Source organism: Ipomoea triloba, chromosome 10, assembly GCF_003576645.1.
Source record: "Ipomoea triloba cultivar NCNSP0323 chromosome 10, ASM357664v1".
In the NCBI taxonomy this organism is placed as follows: domain Eukaryota; kingdom Viridiplantae; phylum Streptophyta; class Magnoliopsida; order Solanales; family Convolvulaceae; genus Ipomoea; species Ipomoea triloba.
In genome coordinates, this window is record NC_044925.1 from 21,595,875 (window position 1) to 21,607,883 (window position 12,009).

Consider the following 12,009-nt stretch of genomic DNA (forward strand, 5'->3'; position numbering starts at 1 on the left):
AATAAAAAATTGATTATAAAGTTAAATAATGCTCAAAAGATTAAACAAAGTAATACTAATTGAAGTAAAATATTAAGCGTAATTAATACTCGTAGTTACTAAATTTACTAAATTTGATGCGGGCTAAAGTCAAATCATAGAGATCTATTATTCCATCATGGTGTTTGAAGGTTTTTTTATTAGGACTGTACTGAGATTAGATAGATAGATGATAGATAGATAGATGGGGTGTATAAATGGTCATACCTTCCTCGTTGTAGCTTATCATTTCCCTCCTACTAAAAGTCGTTGGTCACGTCACCTTTCTCCGGATTAAAATATGCTTAAAGAAAACAACCCATCTCCGGTTTCTTCTTCTTGAAGCACGCGAATCTTGCCGGTGATACGCTATCCTTCATATCACCGGAGGCAGACTACTTATCACTGCGCGAGGTGCGTGATAAGTACATGTGCGTATCAGTGGCCCCTTTCTTTACGAATGATAACGACTCGCGTTCAAACCCAAGACTAATTCGTGCAGTTACGTGGCGGGGTTTGCGTCCGCCACCTATCTCACGCGCGCGTCAGCAGTTGCCACGTTCGCTTATCTGAAGGACGGAGATGTGGCTCCGCAGCACGCTCCAGGCCGCGCGTGGAGACCATTGCCTTTTCCGTGAAAGCTCTCTCACGCTGTTTCGGTATTCTTTTCTCTCTCCTCTCTATTTTTATAGGTTGCATAGAGTGGAAATATGACTCATTTCGAGAAAGTTAGCTAAACGACGAGGGGCCCACCGGAAAGCGCAAAAACCTCTCTCTCCTCCGGAGCCGTTCACCGCTCGCCGTTCACGGTTCACGTCTCCGATCTGTACTCTCTCTCTCTCCCCTTCTATATATGTGTCTAAGCTTTGAATCCGAGGTGTGTGTGTGTGTGTATGTCCGTATGGAGGTATTTTGTTTGATATCGTTTTTGTGATTGAGCTCATATGGTTACGATTTGATTGATAGGTTGTGGAAACCCTAGTTGTTATGTGATTTCTGGCGGTTTGTGAAGTGTTTGATTGCTGAATTTCGTGGATCTGTGAGGTTCTAGAGTCTTCTGAGGGGTTGATCAGTCAAAGTCATGTCTTCCTTGAGCAGGGAGCTGGTTTTTCTCATCCTGCAGTTTTTGGATGAAGAGAAATTCAAGGAAACAGTTCACAAGTAATGATTTTTATTTTTTCTTGATTTTTAACTTACCCAAGAAATGAAGTTCATGAAAATTTTTGACTACTGCTTGCAAATTTGTTTGCTCTCGAAATTTTGGGGTTTTTGAGATTGATTTTGTATTGTATTGGTGATTGATTTTGGAAATGAAGGTTGGAGAAGGAGTCGGGATACTTCTTCAACATGAGGCACTTTGAGGATGCTGTGACAAATGGGGACTGGGATGAGGTAGAGAAGTATTTATCTGGTTTCACCAAGGTTGATGATAACAGATACTCGATGAAAATTTTCTTTGAGATCCGGAAACAGAAGTATCTTGAGGCGCTTGACAAGTAGGTGCCATCTTGTCTTTGTGTAGTTTTATACATCTGTTTTTTTTTTTAAAGGAAAGACGTAGTGAATTCTGATCATTGAGGTTGGCCAGTATGTTGGACGTCTGAATCTAGTTTTAAACTTTGCAGGCAAGATCAACCGAAAGCATTGGAAATTCTGACGAAGGATTTGAAGGTGTTCTCCACTTTTAATGAAGAACTGTTTAAGGAAATAACTCTTCTTCTGACTCTGAACAACTTTAGGTATATTCTTAACAAATCTTCTGTTGGGGAAAATGTTATATAGATGTCTTTATACACAACATGATGTTTGAATTAGCTAGCCAATTGAGGGGCTAGCAGCATAGGATGCATAATTGATAGGACATGGACAGTTGAGCAAAATTATTGGGAAGATTCCATTGTTAGATAGTGCATACTGTAACTGGGCTTTTAAATATGTTGGGCACAGATGTGTTGATGTAAGCCATGTAGGTGCAGCTGGCACTTGCTAGGGCAGAAAAAGGAAATTGGAAAGCTTACACAAGGGAGTAACTCAAATCATTATAATTGACTCATTAAATGCTATTTATTGCAGACTCACTCAATATTACCCATCCATTTACTTCTTCTCCCTAAAGATTGAATCCCCAACTCCAAGGACCCCCATACCCCGACAAAGCATGTGAGATGAGAGGATGTAAATCACGTTAACTTAGTAGCTCAGTAGACAGGGCCAAATGCCAGTGCGCACAAGGGGTCTGCCCACTTTGGGCATAATCCCACACTGACGCTGTCGAGTCTCTAACCTTGTACCCATCCATTTACTTGTTTTGGTGTTTAGCAGTAGTATCTCACTCTGCCAGCAAGAGAATTCACAAGATAAATATTTTGGTCCAGTCCAATTATAGTCAGTGATATGGAAGTGAAGCAACCATCTAGACTTGGGGATTTATGAAAAGTAGGATGAAAATACAACATACTTTTCCAAAAGTATGGATTCACATGTTTCTCCAAGTCAATTTGTGAGTCATTGTAATGTCTACATAGTATGTGGGCGTGGTCTATGAAACACCTTCTGTATGTTTATTAGTAGTTTTTGACATTGATGCATATTTTGAACTTCAGGGAGAACGAACAGCTATCGAAGTATGGGGATACCAAATCAGCTAGGGCCATAATGCTTGTTGAGTTAAAAAAGTTAATCGAGGCAAATCCACTTTTTCGCGATAAGCTTCAGCTTCCTAGCTTAAAGAACTCTCGACTGCGGACACTGATCAACCAGAGGTTGGTGGAAACAAAATATATTCCTTCTATTGGTTCCCTCATCAATAGAAACTCTAAAGTTTTCTTTTTGAACTATTGTGGTGTTTATGATAGCGCAGTCTGAATTGGCAGCACCAGCTGTGCAAGAACCCAAAGCCTAATCCTGATATAAAGACCCTCTTTGTAGACCACACTTGTGGACAACCAAATGGTGCTCGGGCTCCATCTCCTGTCACTAATCCTCTGATTGGTTCCATGCCTAAAGTGGGCGGCTTCCCACCTCTAGGTGCCCATGGTGTAAGTATGCCCAATGCATCTATTTGTTTTTCTATTGCTAGGGAAAGTTCAAAACTTCTATTTTAGCATACTATTGAGTTTCTATTTTTTTTTTTGCCATTTTTGTTAGCCATTTCAGCCAGCACCTGCACCAATTGCTTCATCTCTTGGAGGATGGATGGCCAATCCGCCCTCTATGCCACATCCAGCTGTTTCTGGTGGGCCAATAGGTCTAAGCCCTCCTAATAATGCTGGTAAATTTGTTTTCCTATTAATTGAAACATGTCTCTGTTCATGCAATCATTGATATTTTTCTTTAGTGCTGTTTTACCTTCCATTCTTCTAAGAATTCTTGTTAAATTTGACTGATTATGTGATTACAGCATCTATGCTAAAGCGTCCTAGGACCCCTCCTGGTAATAATCCTGCACTGGACTATCAAACTGCAGATTCTGAACAGGTGCTGAAGAGGCCAAGACCTTTTGGAATGCCTGAGGAGGTACTCAATATGCGAGTTAATTAGGCCCCTTAATTAGTCTCTTAGAATTTTTTCATTGTTTTGGAGCTGTCTTACATTTCATTTATATATACGTGATTTTAGTCACCATATAACCATATTAGGAATTAGGATAAATCAATTCCCTTCTAGTGCATTCTATCTTTAGGCATTTTAATGTCTAGTTGAGTCTCACTTGTATAGTGCTGTCTAATTTGGTATTGAAATGTTGATATTTTGAAATTATTATAAAACTGTTTGTCTGGTCTCTAATTTATTAAATTTTCTAGTGCATGTTATTAATATTTGTTATGGATATGTGCAGGCCAACAATCTCCCTGTTAATATACTGCCTGTCATGTATTCTGGACAGAACCATGCTCGCCCGATGTATTCTTCTGATGACTTACCCAGGACAGTAGTAGCAAATTTGAATCAGGGTTCTACTGCTAAAAGCATGGATTTTCACCCTGTGCAACAAACTCTGCTACTTGGTAAGCTAACTAAGCTTTGTATCTGATAAATTTGTGTCATGCAATTATTGTTTTTGCTTTTAATACAAAGCTTGGTTTTGGTTTGTTATTAAATCTTTATTGTCTTGGCCAAAACATGGCTTTCATACTGGATTTTGATTGTTGTAACTTGTAACTAACCATTGTATTCCAGTTGGAACAAATACCGGTGATATTGCTATATGGGATGTTGCCAGCAGAGAGAGGCTTGCATTTAGAAGTTTTAAGGTTTGGGATGTTGCAGCTTGTTCATTGACTCTGCAAGTAAGTTGTTTGTCTGAGTTCTGACTTAGAAAGAAGAATGAAAGTAATTTATCACTATGGCATAAGGCATTTCTCTGTTATTCTCTTTGCTTATCTGTCATGGCTCATGTGTATATTTGTTGCATATAGGCTTCGTTGGCCAATGAATGTACTGCATCTGTCAACCGTGTGGCCTGGAGTCCTGATGGCACTCTTTTAGGTATGCATTCACAGTACTATTCTCTCTTGTCTTTTCTACTCTGGGCAAGGGGCAGGTAGAGTTTGCTGGGGTTGACCAAAATGGATTGTTTTAAGTGATAGAAGGGCTTCTGATTTTAAAAATAGAATTTCTGCTTTCATAGGATAGGAGAACCTTAAAATTTGTTCTGATCTAAAACCAAAGACTAATTTAAATTATTGGAGGTTCTGATTTCTTTATGTTCATTATGGATCTCTTTTATGATTCAGGTGTTGCATATTCGATGCACATTATTCATTTGTTCTCCTACCATGGAGGTGATGATCTACGCAACCACCTTGAGGTTTGTGTTGAATCTTCTAATCTTTCTATTAGACTTTGTATTTCAATTGGTTGTCTGATCTCATAACTCATAGGGTTTATATGACTCTAGTTGATATAATTGTTTCAGATTGATGCACATGTTGGAAATGTTAGTGATCTTGCATTCTCTCATCCGAATAAACAATTGTGTGTTATAACTTGTGGAGAGGACAAGACTATTAAGGTATTTATTATTTTTATGAACTATTTGAGATTGATACAACTTGCATATTGAAACTTATGTGGTTGCTTTAGGTATGGGATGCTGCCTCTGGCTCCAAGCAATATATTTTTGAGGGTCATGAGGCACCTGTCTATTCAGTATGCCCTCACTATAAAGAAAATATCCAGGTAACAATTTGTTATGGGTTTTCAATAATTAGGCATTTATTAATGATTTATATAATCAGATCAAGGTTGAGACATAAAGTTGCATGCCTCTTGGTTCTCTTGATTTTCCTTTTATACTTCTCTGGGGAAGGAGACAAGGTTGTTGTATTCTGTTGGCTGCCACAAGGCTGCTGCAGTTAGGAGCTATGATTGGAAGTACATAAATAACTTTTTCTCAGTTGAGGAAAGGGAATTTGTGAACAAATTTTCTTCTTTTAGGTCTTTTTTCAGAATAAATTTGTTTCTTCTAATAAAATATCTGTTTTTCTGCTTTAGTTCATCTTCTCTACTGCTATTGATGGGAAGATTAAAGCATGGTTATATGATAATATGGGTTCAAGAGTTGATTATGATGCCCCTGGGCATTCTTGCACAACAATGGCCTATAGTGCTGATGGCACAAGGTAAGATAAACTTGTAAATGCTTCTGTCTTGTTCATATGGCCATCAATATGATATGTTTTTAGTTGTAAGTTGTGAGTATTCACTTTTGGTCAACAACAAATTGTAGGCTCTTTTCATGTGGTACTAGTAAAGATGGTGAGTCATACATTGTGGAGTGGAATGAAAGTGAAGGGGCCGTAAAGAGGAAGTATCTTGGTCTAGGGAAGAGATCTGTCGGAGTTGTGCAATTCGATACAACAAAGAACAGATTCTTGGCTGCTGGGGATGAGTTTGTAATCAAATTCTGGGACATGGATAATGTGAATCTCTTGACAACTATAGATGCTGAGGGTGGATTGACAGTGAGAACTAGACCTTCATCTTTACAAATCTCCAATGCATGCATAGATAGCTTTTCATGTTTTATTTTAATCCATTTTCAGGCCTCTCCTTGCATCCGGTTTAATAAGGAAGGGATGCTGTTAGCTGTATCAACCAGTGATAATGGTATTAAAATACTGGCAAATGCAGATGGAGTCCGTCTGATTCGTGCTACTGAAAGCCATGCTCTTGATCCTTCTAGAGTTGTTTCAAAGGTATGACTTGTCTTGATCTTTTAATTTCAAATCTAAGAAACACATTGGTTTTCACATTTATGATTCTCAGCAGGCCCCAATGATCACCTCATATGCTTCTAATTCTACCGCTGGAACAAGCAATGCCGCTGCAGATAGGAACGCACGGGTCACACCTATTGTTGCACTGGTAACTTTGCTATATATCTCATTTGGTTGAGTGAGTAAGCTAAACCACATGTTTCTTGAAACAACACAATTATAAGAAAATTAATTAATTTGCATTTTGGTAAGGAGTTCATGCTTCTGATTGAAGCTGGAGCATGTTTTTGCCTTTATGATGAGTCTCTGGATATTAGTAGATTGATTATTGATGTAAATATTTTGTAGAATGGAGATAATTCCTGCAGCTTGCAAGATGTGAAACCTAGGATTTCTGATGAGCTGGAGAAGTCTAAGATTTGGAAGCTGACTGAAATTAGTGAACCAGGCCAACTTCGTACTTTGAAGCTTCCGGACAACTCATTGCCTGTAAGGGTATGTCTGTGCTGTAATCCTATCTCTATTTCTGGTGTGATAATTATATCTAGAGATTTCTCTTGGCCTTCCTATAGTGTGCCAGCCATTAGCGCATTATCACTTAAATCACTTGAAAGACTCCATCTATGAGTTGTATGAAACTATTGTACGAGAATGAATCTGCTTCACTCCTCTCTGAGGATGGATGAAGGTGTGTAGCACGTGGACAATCAAAGCAATTTTAATTAAGTCTTGGGTAGTTGGATGATTGTTCTCTCTTTTTGTGTCTAAAAAGGAACCATGGAAAAAGTGAAAAGAGAAGAAAAAAGAAGTAAACGGGCTTGTGGGTGTTTAGGGTTATCAGAGAAAAAGAACAAATTGATTCTCATTTAAAAACTGTTTTTAAATTTGACATTTGATAATATGATCAATATTGCCTGATTGTTCCTTGCGACATATTATTCTCTAAGATTAAAATGATCTAACTGTAGCTGTTTAGGTGTCACCTCTTATAGTCTTTCTCCCCCTTAATTGAAGTACATTTGTTTTTTGTTTTTAATACATCCTCATTAATCTATGCATATATAACTACTTGGAGCATTACCATGGAACTCATTTTATTGTTTTATGCACATTTATGAATTCTTATCAGTGTGCTCTTTATGTATGTTTGTGGTTTAAGGGATGGTTTCACTGGCTTGCAATGCCCAATCGCCCATTGTTACTCAATTTAATACAATCATTTAACCAATTTGTAATGTCCATTTCAGATTATTAGATTAATATATACAAATTCTGGAGGTGCAATTTTGGCTCTGGCATATAATGCAATACACAAACTTTGGAAATGGCAGAGGACTGAAAGAAACACATTTGGAAAGGTAGTTGAACTTTGTGCTAAGTCTCTTTTCCTATTCTCTCATCAATTTCTTTTTGTTGCTTTTGATGTATGATTGTGTAATTTGTTTGACAATCCAGGCTACAACTACTGTAGCACCTCAATTGTGGCAGCCTGCTAGTGGGATCTTAATGACCAATGATATAAGCGAAACAAACATTGAAGAGGCTGTTCCTTGTTTTGCACTTTCAAAGAATGACTCTTATGTTATGTCAGCATCAGGTGGAAAAATTTCCTTGTTCAATATGATGACTTTCAAGGTAGTGCTCTCTGATTCTGTTCTTCGATTTTCTTAGATAATAGATATAGTGCCAGAACAATGTTAATTGGCCATGACCAATAATCCAAAGAACTCTTTATTTTTAATTTTTATTTGACTATTTTTATGATATGTTTCCTTGCAGACAATGACAACTTTCATGGCACCTCCACCTGCAGCAACAAGTCTTGCCTTTCATCCTCAGGATAATAATGTTATTGCTATTGGCATGGATGACTCTTCGATACAAATTTACAATGTTCGCGTTGATGAGGTCCAATACTGTGAATATATGTGCATGAGATAATTTTTATTTTGAAGACAGTTATCATTCTAGCTAATTGTTCAATTCTTACGTTTTATAGGTTAAAAGCAAGCTTAAAGGTCATCAGAAGAGAGTAACTGGCTTAGCCTTTTCCAATGTTCTGAATGTTCTTGTATCAGCTGGAGCTGATGCTCAGGTACATTCTCTCTGTACTTGGCAGGCCAGCAGACAACTGCCATATCATTTTGTTAATAAGCAATTACGTACTAAAATGTTTGTCACCATTACCATTACGGCCTGTCAATATGTCATCATCTCCCTTTCTTTCTATACCACTTTTACTTCTTTGCAGAAACTAAACTTATATATTCTGAGGATTTTAAATATTTTCTGCAAGTTTCTTTGCGGAGATTACACCTAGAAAGTAAGACTTGCAGTGCAAAGAAACTGTGTATATTCACTTACCTTTCTTCAATTCATTTTAATTCTCAGCTGTGTGTTTGGAGCATGGATGGATGGGAGAAGAAGGCTAGTAAGTTTTTACAAAATCCTTCAGGTCGTGCGCCAAATCCTGTCACTCAGACCCATGTTCAATTTCATCAAGATCAGATACATGTGTTGGTTGCACATGAGTCGCAGATAGCTATATATGAGGCATCAAAGCTAGAGTGCGTAAAGCAGGTAGGTTTGTACACTATATATTCTACAAGCAATGCAATAATGATTCATGTTATTTAACTGCCTGCATAAAGAATTTGAATTTACTACTCGAGTCTCGATCTCAAGTAGTGCTAAAAACAAATTGAAATGGATGATGATGTCTTGTTGAACATAAATGTGGTTCTGGCAGTGGGTTCCCCAAGATTCTACACTCGCAATCACAAATGCAGTGTTCTCATGTGATAGCCAGTCTGTATATGCATGCTTTGAAGATGGAAGCGTCAACGTTTTCTCAGCCAGTGCCATGTCTCTCAAATTGAGGTGTCGCATCCATCCTACTGCCTACTTACCTTCAAACCCGAGGTATGCCTCTTACCTTAACAACAGAACTGAATCAAAACAAGTAGAATATAATATACGCATCCTCAGTTTCTGTAATTGTGATTTGACAGTTCCAGGGTGTTTCCCCTCGTCGTTGCTGCTCATCCATCCGAAGCTAACCAGTTTGCGCTAGGCCTTACCGATGGCAGTGTGCATGTTGTTGAACCACTGCAATCAGAAGGAAAGTGGGGCACCGTTCCCCCACCGGAAAATGGTGCAGGCACTAGCATGAGCCCTGCCGCCGCTGCTGGTTCTGATCAACCTTCAAGGTAGTGGACAAATCTTAACTCTAAAGAGGCCTTCTTGTTTGATTCTTCCTAGGATGTCGTCATAGATTGGTAGCACATACAGCTCCAGATGAGACAGACAGACAGACAGAGAGACATTGTGAAATATTGAATAGGTAGGATGGGTGGGGGAGAAAAAGATGAAATGTTGATAGAGGCATAAATGTAAGACATGTGAAAGAAATAGGAAGTACCGTATCGGGCTGGCAAGAAATTTTCCTTGTTTTGTGCATTTCTTTTAATTTATCCAAATAATGTTCATTTATATAATATAATATATATAAGCTTCTTTGTTAATTGTATGTGGTTTTGGTTGTGCACTTGTGCTTGATTCCCTCAAGATGTCTGTTTACTTATGTATTGTATTCAGTACTGCACCAGAAGTGGCACAAGGTTCCAAGGTATTTAGTACAAGGTTTTTCTTCGCAGTAGATGAATTGAATATAATTCTATGCACTAAAGAACAAATAAAATGCTAATAAAGTATTCTGATTTTATTAAATAATTAAAAAACAGTCAAATTAATCGTTAAATAATTAAGTTGCATGTGTTGTATAAGTTCCTCATTATTATTTGTGCTCCATGTATACATGTTATGCCATACATAATACATTTAAGTTAGTATTTTCCGTATAAGTTATTGGCAATGCCGAAATGTTATATTTGCATATTGGTAGGATTTTTTTATTTTATTTTTGAATGTGTTTAGAGTATATTTCAAAAGTTAGAGTTCAAAGAAAATTATTCACTCACAAACACATTTTCTAAAGAACTATATGTTAGACACCCTACATAATCACTCCCTATTAACCACTCATTAACATACCACTGTTTTATTGATTACATAAATTTCTTATTAGCTCTAACTCATGATAAAATTGGCTAATCTACCCTACAATTTTAATAAGAGCCAATAAAGTTAGGGCTCTAACGGCAAGGAAAAAATGTTGGTGGTAATTATTTACTTAAATGAATGGTTCATATCATTTTGATTTTAATAAATTTTAATGATTTTCCTTCTTTACCCTCTATTATATTATTTTCTTCTCTTAAATAACCTCACATTCCGTTAGTATGAACTTTAATAACGGAATATTCCGTTAACTTTTAACTTATTAATTTCTATAAGAAAGGTCTTAAGTTCGAACTACATCCCAATCAGAGTTGGCATAATTGTTAAACATATACCACAAATATGTTACAGTATATTATTGAAAAGTAAGTACCACACTTTATTACTCTAATTAAATTATATAAATTAGCAGTTACAACAAAAAAAAAAATACGGAGTAATACTTATGTAATTTTTACAAAATTGCAAACATTTATTTTAGTCACAATTATAATCTAACCTTTCATATATTATCTTGCATTCATATACTTTGAATTACCAATTTAAATAAACAAATTCAACATTCAATTACATATGCATGAACATATCATATATAATCTTGTATTGATATACTTTGAAATACAAAAATAAACATTGGGCATTATTCTATTTGCGCAATGCGTGGAAAAACTAGTTCCTAATAAGTATTTTCTTTTGCTAAAATTACTAATTAAACCAGGCCAGCTCTATAAGTCTATACTTCCTGAAGTGGAGGGTGGGGATGTATTTGGTGTGGTGAAGTGTCACCCCATACCATGCGGTTTTTTCGTCGCGGTCTTCTTTTTCATGCACATCGAGTTTGCCCTCCGCATGATCCCATCGGGTTCTCGCCATTGGATTTCGGCTTCATCGCCACTATTCCTCTTAACCGCATGCTTGCTTCTCACCCCAATGTTAACCATCTTCTTGCTGCCCTCAATACGGTGCACTCCCATACATCCTTCCTTCTTCTTTTAAGTTGCACTTTTTTTTTAATACTCCAAACAATACCAACAATTGAACAAAGGGACTCGGAGGTGGCTGATTTAATTGATCATCAACCCATATTGGGATAATGATTTAATTTCTAAAGTATTCATGAGCAGAAATGTGGGATTAATGTGGATATGGAGGATATTTGGTTTTGGCATGGTGATATAAGGGGTAACTATACGGTTAAAAATGGATATAGAAGGCTACGAGAAGTTCCCATCCACTTTCAATTGGAACACTCTTTTGAAAACTTAACAATTAACATAGCATCAAAGTGGAAAGATTTTATGTGGAGAGGAGGAGGAAGAGCTCATTTATGCTTTCATAACTTGTCCTTTTGCTTCACAAATATGGAACTTATATTTCCACTACAGGAAGGAGAGGGTTTCATGCATTGGGTGGATAGGTCATAGGTGGTTGAGCGTAATAGATGGTGTGTCCAACCTAAAACGTGTGGGGTAACGGTTCTTCATGCAATTTGGATTGCGAGAAATTAAACCAAGCAGTGTGGAACGCTTGTAGACCGTGTGGTCTAACCAAATTTCGAGTTGAGATAGACTGCTTAATTCTTTGTAATAGTTTAGTCAATTTCAGTAGTGATCGGTCTTATACCGACTTAATTATTTATGATTGTATTCAATTTTTAGATGCGATTAGTGATTGCGAGGTCCAAGCTTTT

The 12,009-nt window shown here is 37.1% G+C and overlaps 1 protein-coding gene across 3 annotated transcripts; it reads left to right on the forward strand.

The window, feature by feature from the left end:
- The first annotated feature begins 709 nt into the window (after window positions 1-709).
- Window positions 710-9,768, forward strand: LOC116032015 (topless-related protein 4-like). Of its 3 annotated transcripts, none has more exons than XM_031274400.1 (26): window positions 710-844; window positions 985-1,179; window positions 1,335-1,514; window positions 1,644-1,757; window positions 2,622-2,780; window positions 2,879-3,056; window positions 3,166-3,289; window positions 3,419-3,534; window positions 3,857-4,025; window positions 4,198-4,307; window positions 4,437-4,506; window positions 4,755-4,828; window positions 4,937-5,032; window positions 5,104-5,199; window positions 5,515-5,642; window positions 5,750-5,984; window positions 6,066-6,218; window positions 6,289-6,387; window positions 6,588-6,734; window positions 7,487-7,597; window positions 7,695-7,874; window positions 8,019-8,147; window positions 8,239-8,334; window positions 8,631-8,819; window positions 8,989-9,161; window positions 9,251-9,768. In XM_031274400.1, exons 2-26 carry the CDS (start codon window positions 1,100-1,102, stop codon window positions 9,450-9,452), a joined length of 3,408 nt encoding a protein of 1,135 aa, XP_031130260.1. In that variant the 5' UTR covers window positions 710-844; window positions 985-1,099; the 3' UTR covers window positions 9,453-9,768. The 3 variants fall into 3 exon arrangements, with proteins under 3 accessions (XP_031130260.1, XP_031130262.1, XP_031130261.1); XM_031274402.1 differs by having other exon boundaries at window positions 6,292-6,387; XM_031274401.1 differs by having other exon boundaries at window positions 760-895.
- The last annotated feature ends 2,241 nt before the right edge of the window (window positions 9,769-12,009 follow it).

What these genes read in the sequence shown, in the direction of transcription:
- LOC116032015 (XM_031274400.1), top strand. Translation starts at nt 1,100, where the DNA reads ATGTCTTCCTTGAGCAGGGAGCTGGTTTTTCTCATCCTGCAGTTTTTG. An exon ending in AAAGAAACACATTTGGAAAG is followed by an intron (nt 7,598 to 7,694) that starts GTAGTTGAACTT and finishes TTGACAATCCAG; the next exon opens with GCTACAACTACTGTAGCACC. An exon ending in TACTTACCTTCAAACCCGAG is followed by an intron (nt 9,162 to 9,250) that starts GTATGCCTCTTA and finishes GTGATTTGACAG; the next exon opens with TTCCAGGGTGTTTCCCCTCG.